Here is a 21267-nt window from a genome sequence, read left to right as displayed (position 1 = left end):
AAAAGAATCTGAAAGAGATGTTTCTGAGTATTAACCCTGAAAACCGAATAAAAACTATTTTATGCAATGGAAGAAGTTGAGCAGGAAGCAAATTTAGGAAAAACGAGGCTATATGAAAAGAAATAGCCAAAAAAGAGGAACTGAGAGAGTGTCTTGGAAAGAAATTTTTTAAAAATAATGTAATTGCAGAATTTCAAGTGGATTCAAAAAGTAGGCTTGAAGAAATCAGAGAATAATAGAATACAGAAAGAAAATGAAAATGGACAGAGACCATATGGTAGGTATGGAAGATGGGATGTTACAAAGATAGCATTGAACATTTTTGTAAAGCAAAGGAAGTTTTGAATTTTATCTTTAAGTGAGTTTATCTTCCCAAGATATTCTACCAAAACAAAAACAATAACAACAAGAACAAAAACCTTAAAATTGCTTAAATTCAAAGGCACAAAAATATTCTACAAGCATTCAGGATGCAAAACTTTGTAACAGGAAAAATAAGAAGTCAAACTGAACTCAGAATTAAAATTGATCTGACATGTTAAATGCCAAAAGAAAATACAGATCTCTAACGATGGAGATTATCCCACACTTCTTCTCATACGGTGACATCTCCCAGTTTTCCCATAATATGATGAAGTCTTTTTATAAATACTAAAGAGTGATGTCTTGCTCTAGTTACAGATTTATTGTCTCTCATCTCCATATTCACACTTGGTTGCTGGATTCATGAAATGGAAATGGCTCTTTTAAATATTTTTCTTTGCTAGCTGGCATGATGTCAACCTTTGTCAGGAGTGGGCTGTGGACAATCATTTTTGAAAGAAGAGCTTTTCATCCCCTGTTGCTTTCTGCTTACTGGTAGGGGTCTTGCGACATGGGTGGGTTCTCCAGTGCGGTTCTTGCAAAGCAGGGCAGGAAACAACTTTGCCTGATTCCTCAGGGAATGTTGTAAGGAAAAGCTTCAGATCAGACATCCCTGGTGAGTAGCTTTTTCTGTTCTTTTTCAGCCCAAAGTACTGAAAGTTCAAGCAAGTTCTCTTAGTCCAGCCCTGAGGGTATATTTGCTCCTTATATCTGATATTCCCATAATCTTTTCCTGGGAAAAAAAAATTCCACAGATTTCTGTCCCCTAATTTTTAATGATCATTCCCTCATTACTCCAATTCTCTGTTAAAGTTGATCATTCTTCATATTAAACTTTCCCTATTCAAAGTACTATGTGCTATTTCTCTCCAAATTGAACAGTATTGCCAGAGATTTTTAATCAATTTTTAAATGTCACTTCAATACAAAAAACTTCTCATGTTTTCTTTTTCGTGTGTGTGTGTGTGTGTGTGTGTGTTGATTTATTAACAAATAAGAATATTGTGAATAAATGCTTTTCATGTCTTACATTCTCATGGGATGTTTGTCATTCATATCAGTTTCTTCCAAGTTATTCCACTTTAATCAGATTTAAAACAAAAGACACTCAGTAATATTCCAGTGACTAGAAAGCTCTGGAAAGATGTAACAGAAATATGTGCACAGAATTACATCTGGATACCCTGGGGTTTCTATTTCTGTCCTTGGTATAAGTTAACCCTCTCTTCTGTCCATCTTTGAGTGCTTTATTGAATTTTGAGAGAATTAAATTCCAACCAGAGATTTCATATCTAGTTGGGCTGTTTTCACATATTTTGATATGCCAAAGTTAAAGTAAAATATGCAATTATATATGTAACCTTCTGAGAAAAAAAAAAAAACAATTTGTGATCTGGGTCAGCATGAAGATGGTAAGGAATAAAAAGATTGGTAGTGAACCTTGATATAATTTGGATAGAGAATGAAGTTTGAACGATTGTAGAGTGTATTTTTGTTGATTTGTTCAAAGCAAATTTATTGATTGCCTATGATGTCAATCTTCCCAAATTAGTTCATAAATTTAAATTATATCCAGTTAAACTGCCAAAAGGATTCTTGCTAATAGTTTAAATAGATCCCTTCCAGCAAATATGCCAAAATAGTTTATAAGTTTTGAAAAATAAAATTCATGAATAAGAAATTTTTCTGCAAGTTACCAGAATTTATGATGATGGTACAGTAATTAAGATATCATGGTACTAGCACACAAGTATAGATAAATATGTCAGTGGAACTGAGTGGAGAACCGGGAAATAGCCAAGGTATGTGGAAGTGGAATGTGAAAATATCTGCTAACTGATGGCGTGGGGAGAACTGTGATCCACCAGGGCAATGGAGAAGGTGAAATAACCACACAACATACAAAACCAAATTTCAGACAATTGAAGGAATAGCAACCAAATCCTGTAAACACTCTAAAAGAAAACATGAGGCTATATGGAAAAAAAAAAAAATAGTCAAAAAAGAGGAACTGAGAGAGTGTTTTGGAAAGAAGTTTTTTTTAAAATGATGTAATTGGGCCTGCTAGACAACCCCTGTGTTTCCAATGTTCCCTGAGTCTTCTCAAATGCTGGGTTCTAATAATATGATCTTTTCCTTTGTCCCTAGAGCTTAATGATGTTAGTTACTTTCTAATGATATCAATCCTTAGATTACCCCTTTATTCCAGCTTGGCTTTTTATTTCTTCTGTCATCTCCATAACAAATTCTTCATGTTAAATTTCTTAAACACTGAATATTTAAATTATTGATCTTGTTATACACATGTACACACACGCACACACACACACACACACACACACTTCTTTCAGCCTTTAGTTTTAAAACATTTAAAAAGCATACTATATAAACACATATTGAATGGAAGAAAGAATGTTCCTCATGAGTTGTTGACTCCAAGAAGGAAAGCTGATATGCTAATATAGTCCATTACAAAAATCAAACCACCTGTGTATGTCTAAATACATTTATATAATTATCATAACTACTCTTGTAGAGGAAAAAATGGTATGGCAGAATAGCTACTAAGTGGGGAGGTTAGGAAGAGAGAGATGTGCAAATTGCAGGAAGGGATGCTGTAAATTTTACTCTAATTATAACTATGTTGTTTGGATTTTTTTCTCTTATCATTTGTAATTTCACAAAATAAAATTAAGAACAGGTAAAAAAGTATGTATCAATTTGTAAGGAGAACTGTCTGAAAGCAAAGATAATTCTGCTACAGCACTTGCCTTGAAATGATAATCTGTTACAACATGATTAGAGAATTTGAGCATGCCATCTTCGCTGATTTGTAGTTTTGTCAGTGAAAAACATCAGGTGAATTTTTAAAACTACACCCTTATGCTGAACTGAAAACCCACATGGTTTAGGACTGCACAAATTGTGAGCTCATGAACACACATAAGCACACACTTCTCTTATACTTCTTCCATTGTCCTCAGCTCACTTATGTTATCGTGAACCATGACATCCACATATACATACATGAGGTTATAATTTTCTATCTGACTACAGATAATACTTCTTCCAACATATCATAATAATTCTTGCTTGCACAGTCCACTTTCACAAATTTCAGGACTATTTCAATGCAAACACTATATTTATTGTAGTACTTATGGTGTCTTTACTATGCAATGTGTAAAAATGTGCTACTATTTTTATTATGTGCTAATATTTTTTTCTTGTGGGTAATTATAAAGTTTTTGGTTATCGTACCATAATCTTATTTTTCTCATGAGTCCTGTGATTTGTATTGCATACTTTTTTTTTATAGTATGGTGATTTTTAGGAGAAAACATGTGATATTGTAGCAGAACTGACTATTATATGTACTAAAATGTTAATAGTGTCTGAATGTTAATTTATTTTATCGCTTATGTATGGTTTCTATTTTTTAACATGATCATGTATTAATAACTTCATTAAGTTACTGTTTCAAAGATGAGATGTAGTTAAAGGTTATCACAGCTCTTTGAGGTAAAAGGTTGTGGCTGTTCTGGCAAGCACTTCACATTCACTGGAGATGCAGCCAATTAATTACCCTCTAGTCTACCTAAAGGCTACAATCACTTAAGTGTTTTCTAGAAGACCTCTGTTTCACAGAAACAGCTGGCAGCTTCGTTAGTAAGGGAGTCCCCATAAGTGCTAAGGAGAGTAGAGAAGCCAATATGAACCAAGTTTCTTTTAAGCGAAGTAGATTATACAGTAAGCCAAATGCTCCTATATTGGGTTGCAAACATTCGAAAGTTAACATGATTAAGATTCAGAAATATGTAGGCAATAATAAGCCTAAATTCAGTGCTTACTGACTTTGAAGCTTTCATTAAGTCGAACACCCTGACCCTCCATGATATAGAATTCTTTGAAGAGGCTACAGATTCAAACACATTTTGAGTTTCAAAACCAGGAAGAAAAACAACCTAATTTTCCTGATAAGCTCTGACTTTTGAACTTCTGTGCACTTTTCCGGAGTGAACTTTCATCCTTCATCATCTCTCCCTATTGGCTTTTCCTTTCTAAGGCACAATTTGCTTTTGGTTTTTGATTTTTTTTGTTTTTAATCTTTTCTGTTTTTTGGTATTCAGTTATTCTGGCTACAGTCAAACTGCAGTGTGAGTCTTTGATTTGGGGGACAAGTCCTCCCTTTCCTCCCCCATATGCCCTTTCTGGGATGGTGCCCACTGAACTCTGAACTTGTTCTTGATTCTTGTTTTTGCTGTCTGCACAGAGTCTGCTGCTGGCTGGACTTTCTATGGAGCTTTGTCTCTAGCTGTTCCTGACAGAGCCTTGTGCTGTGCTGCACATCTCGACCTCTTTGTTCAGCCTCTGGCTTCAACCACTGAATCACAAATACTCTCCAGCTGGGAATCAGAGGAGGGCAGGAATGAAGAACCCAGAAGTCCAACAGGATGTTTCCGTTTCCCAGGGTGTTCGCATGATGTTTTACATGATGAAGCCCAATGAAACTTCATTCCAAACTCCAGAAGAGGTGCCTGATTACGTTAAAAAGGTGAGACTATGCTGAAAGAGGCAAAATTACTCTTTTCTTAATAAGAAGTAAGGTCAACATAAGCCTGGGGATTCATTCACTTTCATTCTTCAAGTTATTATGTTCTAATAAAAATAATTCAATTTCTTAAAGGCATAAAGAAAAAGAGGAATTTCTACTTGAATTGGATTTTCATACAATATCCATTTTTGTCTCTAAATTCCCCTTCTTTATATGTCATTCTAGAATATGATAAAAAATTTAAAAGTTTTCCTGGACAACATGGCATTGCACTTTTAGCGGTTGGAAACTTAGTGTCAAATAGTTGCACCACATCAATAAACTTTGTAACAATTTTATTTTAAAATGTTTAACTTGTCCACCACCTCCAGAAAAGAATTTCCTCTTCAACTTGGTAGAATTTTGCAGAATGAAGGATATGCAGCTTGACTCAGTCCAACTCTGACTTCCTAGATTTGAACTTAAACCAAGTTTTCTTTGAAACTCTCAAGCGTTCAGAGGCACTTTCCACTTTTGGTTCCTGGCTATGATTGGAAGTGGAAATATCCAGAATTAGAACTTGAATACTGAAGTTCCCCACCGTGTCAAGTTGTTCCTGCAACACTTGCTAGTTTAGGCCAGGAATAGAAAAAAAAAAAAAAAAAAAAAATGACATCAGAGAGTATGTTCTCCAGAGTTCAGTTCAGAAAACTTCACAACTCATGATCAACTTCCAAATAAGTGAAACCCATATTGTTTTCAAAATTTGGTATTGCTTTTCCTTTTTCATTTTTAAAGAAATTTGTGTTACTCATCTTCATAAGTCTTTATATTATAATGTCAAACCTAATCCAATATTTATTCATCAATAGTACTGCCTTAATGGCATAAAATAAAACAAAATAAAATATTATTATTGCATAAAATAATATTAAAACTGAATGTATGAAACTTTGATGGAGTTTTGAACAGAAATGGGAAATTACTTCTCTGAGGCTCTCAGAAGAAAAGTATTCTGCTCTTTCAATTTCATCATTCTAGTATTTCTAACATAAGAAACTAGAATTGAGTTCATTCTTAAGGAAATCTTCTTAATGTGAGTCTAGTCACAAGTATATGATAAATTTTCAATTATTTAACTTATTTTAAAGGTATTTTCTGGAACTCAGTATCTGTCCTTCCTACTTTTGTTATTTTCCTGGCACAATTATTGTGGTTATGTCTACGGTTATATTATTTCATTTTCAAGTTTGATGTTAGAATTTAATTACACATATGATAGATCTGTTTGCCTATCAAATGGGAAAAGATTCTCTAGGATAGGTGCATGTATGTCTCCTGCTGGGTCTCCTAATTATGGAAGGAATAATTAGAAAATATAGAAGAATTTCATATGGAACACAACAACCTCTCTTTTTTGCAATTTCCTTTGCAGGCAACTCCATTTTTCATTTCCTTGATGCTGCTTGAACTGGTCATCAGCTGGATTTGCAAAGGGAAGCCACCAAGTCGCTTGGATGATGCTTTAACATCCTTGTCGGCTGGTATTCTGTCTCGGCTTCCAAGGTGAGTTAGATGGTTTAGCAACAATGAATGAAAAAACAAACAACAACAACAACAAAACTGAACACCTCCAAGTGTGTAGAGGAAGGAACTTGCTTATTTCCATGTATTTCCCCAAATGATTCAGTTTTTGTCATTGTTTACATTTTTGCCATTTTGTTCATCATTGTTTTGTTTTGTTTTGGCATTTAAAAAAATATTATTTATCTTGATTACTGAGTTTCTTGTCTTTGCCTAAAGTGAGTCCTTCACTTGCCTTAATGAGTTATAGTCTAATTTTCTATTGAAAATTTTATTTTGCTCTAGCCTAATTTCATAGATAGCTTCCTGAGCTGCAAACATTTCCCAGGAAGTCACTTAAGTCTCTGGATTATTACAAAAGTCTTCTAGTCCTACCTCTAGTATGACCCCATTGGCAGCCAAACATGTCTATCATCTGGATCCAGTAGAAATGCTTCGCTGGTTCTAAATTGCTTTGAGAACAAAATAAAAATCCTAAATGGAGGGCTTTCTCTCTCTAGCCTTGCTTTTGATTCCTCTGCTTTTCTGTCTCTTTGTCATCTTTATTCTGTCATGCTTTGCTGTTTGGTTTTGCCTGCATACCACAGGTGCTTTGTTTTGCCTGCAAAGCCATCCATGTGGCCACTTCTAAGCCATTTCTTAGGTCTAACCAAATGCACTCTTCTGAGCAAGCCTCGTCTCTTTTCCAATTCTCTGTTAGGCAGCACTTCACTGTTGTCCCGTGGTTTCTCATGCTCACCCCAGGTTGCTCCCATGAACTCCTGTGCTCACCTCAGGTACAGGATCATGGCTTGGCATGATGTTCACCTGTTTTCCTTCCACCCTCCCTGATCACTTGCATACAACTTGGGAACAAGAGGTGTACTTATCTCATAGTTTATTTCAGATGCCTGGCATGGTGCCTGGTATGCGGTAAAGTTTAGAAAATAATATTCTTAGTGTGTTATGTTGATGATAATTGGAAAATGAAGGGAGTAAGTAGTAGTAAACAATAAATGCCCTGCTGTTTTAGAAAGAGTAAAATATGATGTTTTAAGGGAAAACCCAGAGAATGGAGGGCATCTTCTTTGCATAAGGATTAATTAAAGAAGCAGAGGTCCTCAGAAATCTGTACTCCGGGCTGCTGAGGAATGCTCACATTTCAGCTTCCCAGGCCTCGCTTCTTTTACTGCTTTAAGACCTTTACTTCTGACCAGTGCTCATTGCTTTGGAATGTTTCTCTGAACCACCCAGTGGGAAACTAAGGTGGATTTTTTAAAATGACATTAAAATTTTAATATATCTGAGAGAAGGTGAAGTGACATCATATAATTTCATAATACACTCTAGATAGAAGTTAAATCTTAAAACATCTCTCAAGTGTTATTCTGAGAAAAGTAGGTTTTTAGGTATGGTAGTAATATTACTAATAATAACTGAAAAATCACTGGTACACTTGCAGATTGTAGTTAGAATCAGAGGAAGAGAATCTCCAGTTATTTGTAGTTGCTTCCCAGCTTACTTTAAGAATGGATTTAAAATTATAGACAATTTCTTCCATTACACATATCTCCTGGGAACAGAAATGGACATGTATGTGTTCAATATACTCAGGGATATATAGATTTGTATGTAGATCTAATTATTCAAAAAATTCAGTTTGTGTCAGGTATGGTGGTGGCATGCCTGTAATCCCAGTGACTTGGGAGCCTAAGGTAGGAGGATTGCAATTCATGGCCAGTCTCAGCAATTTAGGGAGGTCCCAAGCAACTTAGCAAGATCCTGTCTTAAAATAAAAAAGTAAAAAGGGCTGGGGATGAGGCTCAGTGGTTAAATGCCCCTGGGTTCAATCCTCAGGAACCACTGCCTCCTCACAAGAAAACCCATTTGTTACTATAGTTCATTCTGAAAATAATTAAGTGTACAGGTTATTGGAAACCAGAAGGTTGATCAACTATAAAAATCACTTGATAACTGAGAAGAACCCAGCAGGTGCAATTATAGATCACATATTTTGCCGATTTTAAGTAAAAATTTTAAGAGCATAGAGAGTCAGCAAAGTAAATGAATTCAGCATGTCTTTTACTTTTTCAAATTTGACTTTCACTGCAAATGAAACTAGATTGTTCTGTTATCATAACATTATAATTATTATAAGCACAAACTGTATCCTTAGTACAATATTTCTGCTCAGCAGTGTGACTTAAAAAGGTACTGAATTATAAAAGAATCAAATACTTTTATGAAAACACACACAAAAAGGGACAACACTAATTTCATCCTCTACACCTGAGAGAGAGAGAGAGAGAGAGAGAGAGAGAGAGAGAGAGAGAGAGAGAGAATGAATAAGGAAACAGAAGGAAAGAAAGGAATCAAAACAAACCAGTCCTTCAGGGATAGAACATGAAGTTCTCTTCCTTTCTGCACTACTCATAACATTCCTTTAGCTAACACAAACTGTTAACTCCAGTGCCCTTTTAAGAAAAGGTAAAAGGTTATGAACTTGAATTTGGCGAATATTTTCTATAGCTGTATTTCAAAAAAGAACAGCAAAGTGCTCCTTCCCCCCCCCCCTGTATAAAGAGTAATATGGGTAGTTTTCTGTTTTGCAAAGAATTTCATCTTCCATAACCTTTTACCTGAAAGATAGATGAAAGCAAATTATCTGCAAGTGAAATTTAAAAATACTTTCTTCTCTTTTTTATACTTATGCTATCAAAGAAAAGGTGTAACCAGAAATGGAAAGCTGATTCTCAGGATCCACTCCACTCAATCCTTTCTTAGAGGGGGAAAAAAAAAGAAATATGAAGGGGAAGTTGACATCAACTCTTACAACAGTATTTCAGCTGAAGCCACAGCATCAAGGGGAATCCCTGTGCAAATCATTAACAGCTGAGGGTTAGATTAACACAGCAGTGATCGTATCCCCTCCCAGGGACTAATTTCATTTTCTACGCTAGTGACAAGGGCTTGCCACATCCTTAAAATATGTGATTGCTAGAAAAAAAAAAATACTATGCCATTTTTTAATTCACTTGTGAAGAACTGTGCTTTGGATATTAATTGTAAGTAGGCATGTGGCTTCTGACAAAAAAAGTGGAAATCAAAATGAACGTTTTTCCTCTTTGCCATTCATGGAATGGAAATGTTGTATGCAGACGTTGAAGAAAAGCAAAGTTTATTTGAAGATCTCAATTAAATGATTACATAAAACTTGAAGTGTCTTAAAGATTGATAGATTACTTATCACATGCATAAAAAAGAAACATGCTGCACCTTTCAAATATTTATATAAGGAAAAATATTAACCAGGGACAAGATTATGTCTTGTTTACAAGCCTGTCGGACAGACCATGATCTGTAATAAAAGTTCATCTGTCCTAAGAACCAGATTCTGGGTATTCCTGCATCTGTTTTGCTCTTCTGAAACCCGGTAGGCAAACTTCCTAATCAGAATCTTGTCCTGATCTTATAAATAGATATTCCTATTTATGCTAGTTAAATGTAATTTATCATGGAGATAATCTGCTTTTCTGTTAATTACTTGTAAATTATGACCATAAAAATTAAATTTGATCTAACAAAATATATACAAAATTTATTTTTTTAAAAATGTTATCTAAAACGTGACATATTTTGCTACTGACTTAAATGTTAATAAGCAAAAAATAATCACATCTTTTTTTTTTCCCTTCTTGTTTAAACAGAACTCAATTTCCAATCCTTCATTAGAGAAGTGGGACCTCAATTTGTTACTTCCTTCCAATGTTTCTGCTTCCATAAATTGCATCCTCCCCAGAGAAGTTTTATTCCCGATATAAATATCTACAGTATGTTTGTTTTTAAAGGGTTCATTTATTCTGTTGAAACAGCAGATTATAAATCAAATTGCAATAGGTTGGAGGGATAATTTAAGTAGGTAAATTTTCAAATAAGTTGGGGACACTCCACTTTTAATACATATGGGTCACGGCCAATTTTTAGTATGGAACTAGCTCTGCAGTGTTCAACCATACATATGCACATTTTTACTGGCCATGCTTGCTGTGGAATTTTCCATTCCTGACAAAAACATTTCAGTTCATCAAAAAAAAAAAAAAAAAAAAAAAAAAATTAAAGAGGAGGAAATTAAACTACTTTGAAATACTTTAGACTCTTTAGGGTGGGGCTGGAAAAAAAAGAAAAATTGGGTACTGGGTTTTTATACTACACATTAGCTTCAGGGGCAGTGCTACATTTGGCAACATCAGACTTTAACAAATGAGTGTTTATCATTTTGGATGATGAAGTTAACAAGCAGTATTCACTGTTAAATCAGAGGTAAGTATGTGTATATATGATTATATGACTGGAATAATTCTACAATCATGTACAACCAAAAGAATGAGAAGTTGTACTCCATTTATGTATGACATGTCAGAATGCATTCTGTCAGGTATAACTAATTAGAATAAATTAAAAAATTATAAAACTGAAAAAAGATCAGAGATAAGTGGATTCATGTAATGTTAAGAAAAAGAACTTATTATAAATATTAAATGTTTATTCCGAAAATAATTTGAAACACTTTTAAAACATCTTGTAAGAAAATTTTTATTTTAAAAAAATTGTTGGTCACATTTTCTGGGAAGAATAACTTATTTCCTCTTAACTTTTACATTACAAGTCTTATATATAAGATTTTGTCTTTGTTATTAATTATGTAACTTTAAAGATTACAGTGAGACTAACCACTATGCAGTCTTCATAGATTATTCAATAAAGTAATACATTTTCCTGTAAAGAATATAGTAAATTTATTTTTTCCAAAAATTTACCTCATTGTGTTTATAAACATTATAACTTTATGGTTGTTGTAAAAAGAAATTATATTATAACTATTTTAGAAATGTAATTTAGCACTAAGAAATTGTAGTACAGATATTATCTGTTTTCAGGAGGTAGAAGTTTTATTATCTATCTTACTATTACTGAGCAAAAATCAATATTCCACTAGATGGAGCAAAAGTGGCAGACTGCTTTACAGACAAGCAGTGCAAATTTTTGGGTCAGTTTTAAGAGATTTTGAATAAATATATAATGGAATTTCTCAGAAAAATCTATGTATATAATTATATGTACATATACATATATTTCAAAATATTTGTTCATGCTTATTTATTACTAGTGTTTTCAAGAATCTTTTTAATTGGTCCCATTAAATATTCATTTATTATCTAGCTCACAGAACAAGGCTATTAGAAATAAGAATATCTAATTTCTATCACTTTTGTATAACTGGCTAAATCAGACAGTACACACAGTTATAATCGTAGTTATTAAGTAGTATAAGTTGTTGGATGCCTTTGAGTCTGGAAACAGTTCTTACTCAGAGTTGCTTTGAAATGTTAACTGTTTACAATGGGAACATTACATTAAATTTCACTTGTTTTTCTTAGAGTTTGAGAGTATCTGACAGCTAGATAATTTTAGGGTTCATTTATCCTAATGTTCTCATATCCTAAATTAAACCCCAAGATACTGAAAAGCTGAATGATATGTTCAATGTCACATTTCTACTCGCGATAAAGGCAGATTCAGGCTGAGATGACGTTGAAAACTAATGAAGTTTAAAATTCTCCATTCCCAAATAATATTTATTTCAACTTACTGAATATTTTAAATCTCAACATTATAAATGAACTTTTAAAAGAAAAAAAACAGGTATTTACTAAATACAAATGTATACCTTACTCGTTTTTTACAGTAACTGAACTTTGAGAGGACAAATTTTGAGTAATGAGAAAAAATATTTTATAAAACACATAAAGAATCATCACGCTAGTTAGAGAAGTAAGCGAGTTACCTTTCATTTGCAAAAAGACTTATCTCTGATCCAAAACCACCTGTATTTGGGGGAGTCTATGAAGAAATAGAACAATGGGAGAAGAGCTTGTTTGTACATAGGGTGCTGATTAGAGGATTCTAATGTCTCTTTATATTCACATCATTTTCTTGGTCTCACATCCAAACTTAATGCATAAATGGTATCTAGTATTTGTAATTTCAAGGCTCTGTGTTACCCAATATTCCATCTTTGTGTGATAAAGTAAGCTCACTATGTATATACACATATGTTTTATGCCTTTTCTCACAGGAAGGGGTTTAGAGAGTTGAAGCTTGAATTCCAGAGTACAGAGTCATACATAGGGTTTCAGGGTTGATAAGAGGGTAGAGGAATTAGGAAGAAAAAAGGAAGGAGATTTGGCTTTGATTCAGGGTCTGGTGGGAACAGTTTTGAGTCTGTAGGTGCTATTTCCTGCAATCAAGGACTTTTCAGAGATTGATAATCATTTCCCAGCTGTATCACTTTGGTGACTTGTCTTTAGTTGTGGGCACTGCATGGTTATTCTTTCACGTGAATAATGAAACAATATCATATTCATTGTGCTGATAGAAAGCAGGGAATACAACTCCCACTACTTCTCCCCTCCTTCCCTCACATTGAAGAAAGTTTGTTCCATGCTAAAGTGTGGGGAAAAAAAAGACTTGACTATACTATGTCAGACATATTTCAACTAGATTTGTGTCAACCCTAATAAGTCAGTTGACAGAGTAATAAATTGGGTGACTGCTCAAGACCTGGCACCTGTACAGGAAATAAATAATTTCAATTACAAGCAGGTTCTGTTTACTTTATTTAAAAAAAAGTTTTTCAAGGACCCTCTTTTATTTAGATCTTGGTATCTTAATGCCTATTTTAGTTGCTTTTGAAACTCACAAAGAAAATAGAAGAAAATGTAAATGATATACATAAGAGAAACTTCATGAGGCAGGTGATTTTTTTGCTCTGTTCAACAACATACCCTGTGTCTCATGCTGTGCCTGAAACTTAGTGGGCTTCTAATATAAGTTATTTGAATGATTGAATAAATCCATGGATGGATCTGCTTTGATCCCATGTACTGAAGTGTACATAACAATATGTAGATATTTCAACTTCCTGTTGCATTTTCTGTTTTAATTTTTAATGTCTTCTGTCTAGATTCATTGTTTTTTAGCACGGGTTATGAGATGTGGACAACTTTGCTCTCCAGGAAACATTTGACAATGTCTGGAAATGTTTTTGGTTGTCATAACTGATGTGGGAAACGATGCTAATGAATCTAGCAAATAGAAAACAGGGATAAGGCATACATTCTATAATGCATAGAACAAGCCCTCCTATCAAAGAATTATCTGGCCTTAAATGGCAACGGTTGCATGGTTAAGAATCTCTGCTTTAGAGGATATCATGTTGAACCATATAAAGTTGATAGTATTTATAATTTGTTGACTAAAACATGAATTTTATATGGGTAATACTCCGATAATTGCCATAGAGAGCAATTTTAAGACTTCACAGTTGAAGTAAATGTTTGTGGAAGACAGTGTCTTACAATAAAGAATTGTCCTGACCAAATGTCAATAGCATACAGATGTCAATAGACTTGGTATTACATGGAGATACCAACCAAACTAACAACCTTTAAGATAAAATTTCTTCTAATCCTCACCTTGACAAATATCCTTGATAAAAACTTGAAAGGCAGTTATTAAATTTCCAGTTCTTAGATTTCCCCAGAGTTCCAAAACCAATTGGGAACCCCTGGCTCAGGGTATGGCCTGCCCCATGGAGGACGGCACATGCATGGACACTCCAGACGTCTTGTCACAATTCTGCTTGTCTACATGTTCAAAAACAGTCACTGTTGGACACCTGGTCAGGTCTAGGAATCACACACCTGCAGAAGTCTGCCCTCAGGAAGACTTTATGAGGAAAGGGTTTCAAGGAAGGCCAGAACGGGATTCTTGTGCATTCAGACATGGCTCAGGTTGAAATTGTGTTAAGGATGATCAATTCCTTTGAGTTAAGGACTTCACTCGGACAAAACTTACAGCTATGTAATCTAAAATTTCAAATTGAGTTTTAACATATGACAATGTATAATTCTGGTCACAATGGTAAGCACTTGGCGTTTATGAGTTATGCATATTAATTCCAATGTGAAGTAGCCTAATATTTGTTTTGCGGATTATATAATAATAACTTGAAACAAAGAATATGTTTTATTTTAAAGAAAAGGTGATAAATCATGATTAAAGTCATATCATAATGGAACTCAAGAATCTTATTCATAATTCATAGAAACTAGACCTATAAAGGAAAATACGATTAAAATGAGGAATTTTAATAATATAGTAATCTGATCTGATGCTTTAATTTTTATCTGAAATTATAATATTTAAGAATTTTCACAGAAAGTTGAAAAACAAATTTTTTGGTGGCTTATAACTAAACTTTATTAGATAGAATAATTATTCTATATTCTAATAATAAATAGAAAACAAAAAGGCAATTCACTCAAATTTATTAAAGTGATAATAAAACAAATAGTTATATTGAATCCAATCTTAAATTTCATCACAGAAAAAAATTTAAAATGCTATATGAAATTAATGTATTTTATTTATGTTTTTAGAAAGTTATTTAAATAAAAATTTGATAGATGGCAAGGCATGGTCTATTATTCAGTTTTAAAAACAATTATTTCAACTGTGGTTGTATGCATCTATTTTAACTATATTTGTATATCTTTATATTGTATTTCTCTAACATTCTGATAGCTCTAACTTTTATTCCTTAAGTGAGATATTGAAATGTTTTAAAAATCCAATATATGATACTAAGTACAACATCTACAAAACACGAAATATGTGTGAAAGAAAAGAAGGAGGTAGGAGAGGAGAGAGAATAGAATTAGAAAGAAGCTATTTTAATCTGAATGTAAATTTTATGAATCAACATATTTGAAGGAAGCAGGCAATTTGCAGATGACTTAAAAATATGCCCTCTATTTTTCTGCCTTTTATATTTCCTTTATGAGCCATGTTTACTGTGTTCTTCATTAAACTTTAGAAATAACAGTCAAAGAACATTGTTTTTGTCATGTATATTTTGTATAGGTTCCATGAAAAAGTTATTTTAAGGGACATGAAAAAAGGAATGGTCTCCTGAATTCCTTGAAATTTAGAGAACAAACAACTAGTATCCACAGTGGCTATGAAACAGAAGGATATAAAGAGAATCATTTTGATACCATGTTGTAAACCCGTAGAAGAGATGAAAGAGCAAGACGAAGCAGAATAGTGAAATAGTTTAACTTTTACATATGATACATTAATTGAAAATGTTTTCTGAAATGTTTTAGCATAATTGGGTATCTAAAATGGGGCTAATCATTGCTTGTGAATCTTCTTTTCCAGACTATTTTTCAGGAGCATTGAAGTGACCAGTTACATTTATATCTGGGAGAACTATAGGCTTTTCAGTTTGCCTTGGGATTCTCCATGGACTTGGTATTTCACCTTCTTAGGAGTTGACTTTGCCTATTACTGGTTCCATCGCATGGCCCATGGTAAGTGAAAATAAGACTTTCTCTTAATTTCTGCTGTTTTTGATAAATAGTAGTCATTCAGTAAATATTTATTGAATAAATAAATAAAATAGTATACATAATATAAAGATTGAAAATTTAAATGGAGACCATCTGAAGCCATTTTTCAATAAGAAGATAAACATTTTTACAAGTACATTTGCCTCATGATTCTAAGTTTTACAAAGTTTAGAAAGTGATGGTTATGCATTATTTTGCAATGGGTTGCCTTCCATTGTTTTATTACTGAAGACTTCGTAGAGACTGTAGACAATTTCTCAGAATGTCAAAACTCTCAATTATGAGGAGTCACTTAGAAAAGCTGTGTTGCAGCATGGAATTCTAGGTTATGTGTGCTGTCAAAGCGAGCTTGATTCAATTTCTTGGCAGCACTTCCACATTACGAATGAAAATGCAATCAGCTAGGCATTGACCATAACGCACTTCAGTGTTACTATAGTTTCGCCAAAATTCTCATTTAATACAAAGCCCTTTTACTGCCCTGGTTCAATGATTTTGCCTTTTGGGATTTTTAGCTATACCTTCCAAAGAAATGTTTTGCTTCAAAAAGGGAAATGGAAAAGCAAGGGCCAGGTCTGGGTCTGAACTTCTATAGGGATAAGTGGGAGTTAAGGATGATTGTAGAACTAAGGTGAGCAAGTGGTCTCTGAGGAGAAAGAAGGCATGCCAAAGCAGTTCTGAGGGGAACTTTGGGGAAGTACTAATTTTGCAAAACTATTGAAGAACAGAACTCAAAATTCCAGTGGGTGGTTGGATTGAGTGGGTGGGGAGGCAGGAAGGAAGAGGAAGAAACCTGGAATAATAATAAAAAGTAGATGGGAGATGGAAGGAAGAGACCCGGATCAGGGTTATGTGCGTAGGAGTACGTGCAGCCACATATCCTTCCCAAGGAAAGGAGAAGGAAATAGGAGGAGCGTGGCCCAGTGTTATGCTTAAGGCTGCTGAACCTTAAATATAACATTATTTTTTAGGTACTTTAAACATGTGCATTTAATGAAATTATAAGAAGCGCTAATTCACTGAAACAATTCCAAGTAAATGTAAGCTAGAAAATGTTATTAATTTTGCATGGAAGAACCTTTGTCTTTGTAAATAAGAGGTCAGCTCCTGACATCATTTCCCTGTGTATAAATGCAAGGGGAGACTCCCAAGTACAACAGGGTTAAGAATAAAAATGGCTTATGTAGTAATCTATTTGTATTTTATTGCAAAGCAGTAGTTTTCTCCATAAAATAAACTTATTGGCAATCTTCCTCATATTCTATGCAACAAATGGGTACTCCAGAAAGTCTTCACATTGTATTATTTAACAGGAACCTTCTAATAGCATACTGTCCTGTACAGATGTGTTTGTTTGGAAAATCTGCAAATTTGCTTAGTCTTTGAAAGCCCATTATGACAGGAAACAAAGACCCAACAAAATATCCCTAAATATAAAACTTTTTAAAAATATGTTGATTGTAAGTGCTCTTACTTAGGGAAGAGTAATAAAATAAAATAACATATTAAAAATGTGGAATCAAGGCTATTTAAAGTATGCTTCCCATTAGAATATTTTGAACTGAATCCAGTGAAGGAGGCAGGCACTAAAAAAAAAAAAAAAAAAATTGAAAACCTTCTGGAAAAACACTCACAACCTTCAGGCTATGGAGCCTAATCATAATTTCAAAGACTTTTGACTTGTAATGGAAAACTAGTAGGAAAAATTATGTACTTAAATTGTCAGCCCTCTATATGATAGTTGATTTTAAATTTTACATGCAAATAATAATGAAACATATTAAAATAGGTTATTAGAAATCTAGAAATACAAAAGGATAAGAAAATCTTGCAATATCAGATTTCGTAAGCCTCAAGGATTACTGAGCCCAAACTGAACAATTGATCAGATTTATTCAACTGAAAAAGTTTCAACAGCTCCCAAATCCAAATGTCATCTTAAAATATAGCAAGAAAAAAAAGTGAAACTTTTTCTACTTATCATATAACTTTCCTTCCACTACTCTCAATGAAATGATAAAATAAAAACATTCTGCATTTGTTAACATGTTAAGTGCTATGAAAATTGAGGAAAAAATGTTATATACTTTAAATACTGTTTTCACATGCATATGGATTATTTAGTAACCCACATAATTACCAGGTGCTTTGTGACAGTTTGTGTTGCTGTTATTGTATGGCATACATGTAACGTTTTATACCATTAGGGGCTAGTTTGATAGCAGTGGAAAAGAACTTACACTCACAAATTTAAACTTTGTCTCTATCTCTATGGGGAAAAAAAAAAAAAAAACAGAGGGATATTTGGAGATGTGTGTGTTCTTTATACTTCATTCCTTTCTCTCTGGAATAAAAAAGACATTGTTAATTATCACAACCTCATACAAAAGCAAGAGTAGCACAGGGATTTCGATGGATTGCTTTGATGACTTTAGAAATATAGAATGATAAAGTTAAACAAGACTTAAATTGAAAGTAGCTTCTTGCTTGCTTATTCTTCCATTATATAATGGTGTGTTATTTGTCTTTGTGCTTCCTATTAGTTATATTAAATATGTAAGTGAACCAGTAAATATTTTTAAGGGGATATTTAAAAATGAATAATCACTCCTGGGGAAAAAAAAGAATGAGGACTCAAGAGTGTTGGTAATAGAGTATCTCTTGCCTTAGGTGGTGGTTACATGTGTATACCGAGTAGGATTAGTTCATTGAGTGTGTAGATGCCCTTCAACAGACAAATGGATAAAGAAACTGTGGTATGTATACACAATGGCATATTATTCAGTCATAAAGAAGAATAATATTATGGCATTTGCAAATAAATGGATGGAATTGTAGAATATCATGCTAAGTGAATAAGCCAATCCCCAAAAACCAAAGACTGAATGTTTTCCCTGATAAGTGGATGATTGGGGGGTGAGAGAAGAATGGAGGAACTTTAGATTATGTAGAGGGAAATGAGAGGGAGTGGGTATGAAAAATGGTGGAATGAGACAAACATCATTACCCCATGTTTATGTAAGATTACATGAATGGGAGGAATCTACATCATGCACAACCATAGAAATGAAATGATGTACCCCATTTGTGTACAATGAATCAAAATGAAGTCTGTAAAAATTTTTTTAAAAAAAGTATCATTTGTGACTGTAAGCCTAAACAGATACAGTTTGTGCCTGTTTTATGACTTGTAGCCTAACTCAGGGACTACCAGGATCCTGGCTGACTAGATTCAGCTGTCTACTCACGTAAGAAATATGTGATATGTGGAAAAAAATAAATAAATGTTTTGCCACTAGTTCAACCTGGGGGAAAGCAGCTAGATTGCTTCTCCGGCTGGGGCCACAGAAATAGTTACAATTACAGAATCAAAGGCCAGGCAATATACAAATGCGGATTATGTTAGCCTGTGCTAGATCAGCCTGGGCAGAGGGAAGTCCCCATTCTTAGCTTCCTTGGCATCTCTCAGGCCAGGGTGGGGACAACTCTTCAGTCTCACTCTTTGTATGAGGAAGCTGCTCTCAAGTTTAGAGGGGCCCCATCTTTAGTCTGTTTCAGTATCGGTTTCCACATTCAAGAATGGGGCAGGTACGAGCACGCCAGGTATTGATTCCTCTCAAATCTACCCTTCTGATTCCTCCCTTGTGTTGTCAGAGCTGGACACTGTAGACACCTCTACTTTGCCAGCTGACCTGAAGTTAGGCCTTGCCAATTTAAGGGGTTGAAGAGATACTATAAGGCCAGGATTTTGCTTCCACTTTTCAGAGGGCTACTTTTTCTCCGTTGTTCAACATACTGTTGTGTAAGGAACCGGGTACTATTCACTTCCTGTGCAACCATAGGTGACATCCTCTGTGAAGATTCTTTGCCTTTCAAGGACCACATCCACTTTCTGGGACCCACATACTCTAGCAATTTTCCTGTTGGTATTTCCAGAGTTCTGATGATAGTAGTCACAACCTCTCCAGAGTTACTCAAGTCTTAGACGTGATGGTGGTGTGTGTGTGCATGGGGCAGGTAGGAGGAAAGGCTCTTCTAAATCTGCAAGTACTTGCCTTGTTCTTTCTCCCTCAATTTGTAGGCAGTAACTCTGTTTTTCTTTTCTTTTCTTTTTTTTAATTGTAAACAAATGGGATACATGTTGTTTCTCTATTTGTACATGGAGTCAAGTCATATCATTTGTGTAATCATGAATTTACATAGGGTAATGTTGTTTGATTCATTCTGTTATTTTTTCCCTTCCCCCCACCCCTCCCGCCCCTCTTTTCCCTCTATACAGTCCTTTCTTCCTCCATTCTTACCACCCTCCTTATCTCTAACCCTAACGGTAACCCAAACCCTAACACTAACACCTCCCACCCCCCTTTGTATGTCCTCATCTGCTTATCAGCGATATCATTTGTCCTTTAGTTTTTTGAGATTGGCTTATCTCACTTAGCATGATATTCTCCAATTTCATCCATTTGCCTGCAAATGCCATCATTTTATCATTCTTCATGGCAGAGTAATATTCCATTGTGTGTATGTATGTATATGTATATATATATATATATATATATATATACCACAGTTTCTTTATCCATTCATCAATTGAAGGACACCTAGGTTGGTTCCACAATCTGGCTATGGTGAATTGAGCAGCAATGAACATTGATGTGGCTGTATCTCTGTAGTATGCTGATTTTAAGTCCTTTGAGTATAGGCCAAGGAGTGGGAGAGCTGGGTCAAATGGTGGTTCCATTCCAAGCTTTCTGAGGAATCTCCATACTGCTTTCCAGAGTGGCTGCACTAATTTGCAACCCCACCAGCAATGTATGAGTGTACCTTTTTCCCCACATCCTCACCAACAACTTTTGTTGCTTGTGTTCTTGATAATCAACATTCTAATTGGGGTGAGATGAAATCTTAGGGTAGTTTTGATTTGCATTTCTCTTATTACTAGAGATGTTGAACATTTTTTCATTTATCTGTTGATTGCTTGTACATCTTCTTCTGTGAAGTGTCTGTTCATTTCCTTAGCCCATTTGTTGATTGGATTATTTGTATTCTTGGTGTAGAGATTTTTGAGTTCTTTATAGATTCTGGAAATTAGCGCTCTATCTGAAGTATGAGTGAAAAAGACATTCTCCTACTCTGTAGGCTCTCTCTTCACATTACTGATAGTTTCCTTTGCTGAGAGAAAGCTTTTTAGTTTGAATCTATCCCAGTGGTTGATTCTTGCTTTTATTTCTTGTGCTATGGGAGTCCTCTTAAGGAAGTCTGATCCTAAGCCAACAAGTTGAAGGTTTGGACCTACTTTTTCTTCTATAAGATGCAGGGTTCTGGTCTGAT

The 21267-nt window shown here is 34.3% G+C and overlaps 1 protein-coding gene across 3 annotated transcripts in view; it reads left to right on the top strand.

The window, feature by feature from the left end:
• The first annotated feature begins 4500 nt into the window (after positions 1-4500).
• AGMO (alkylglycerol monooxygenase) overlaps positions 4501-21267 on the top strand; it is a 196009-nt gene continuing 179242 nt past the window's right edge. For 2 of the 3 annotated variants that reach the window (XM_079151906.1, XM_079151905.1), the window contains exons 1-4: positions 4503-4520; positions 4637-4918; positions 6333-6463; positions 15746-15897. In XM_079151906.1, coding sequence (XP_079008032.1) covers positions 4793-4918; positions 6333-6463; positions 15746-15897 — 409 coding nt within the window. In that variant the 5' untranslated portion in view covers positions 4503-4520; positions 4637-4792. Of the gene's footprint in view, positions 4521-4636; positions 4919-6332; positions 6464-15745; positions 15898-21267 lie in introns of all 3 variants that reach the window. The other variant, XM_079151907.1, reaches the window with a different exon arrangement.

This window comes from Sciurus vulgaris (assembly GCF_902686455.1).
Source record: "Sciurus vulgaris genome assembly, chromosome: 8".
NCBI classification, from domain to species: Eukaryota; Metazoa; Chordata; class Mammalia; order Rodentia; family Sciuridae; genus Sciurus; species Sciurus vulgaris.
The sequence above is the reverse complement of the archived record's forward strand: the minus strand, read 5'-3'. Positions and strand labels throughout refer to the sequence as shown.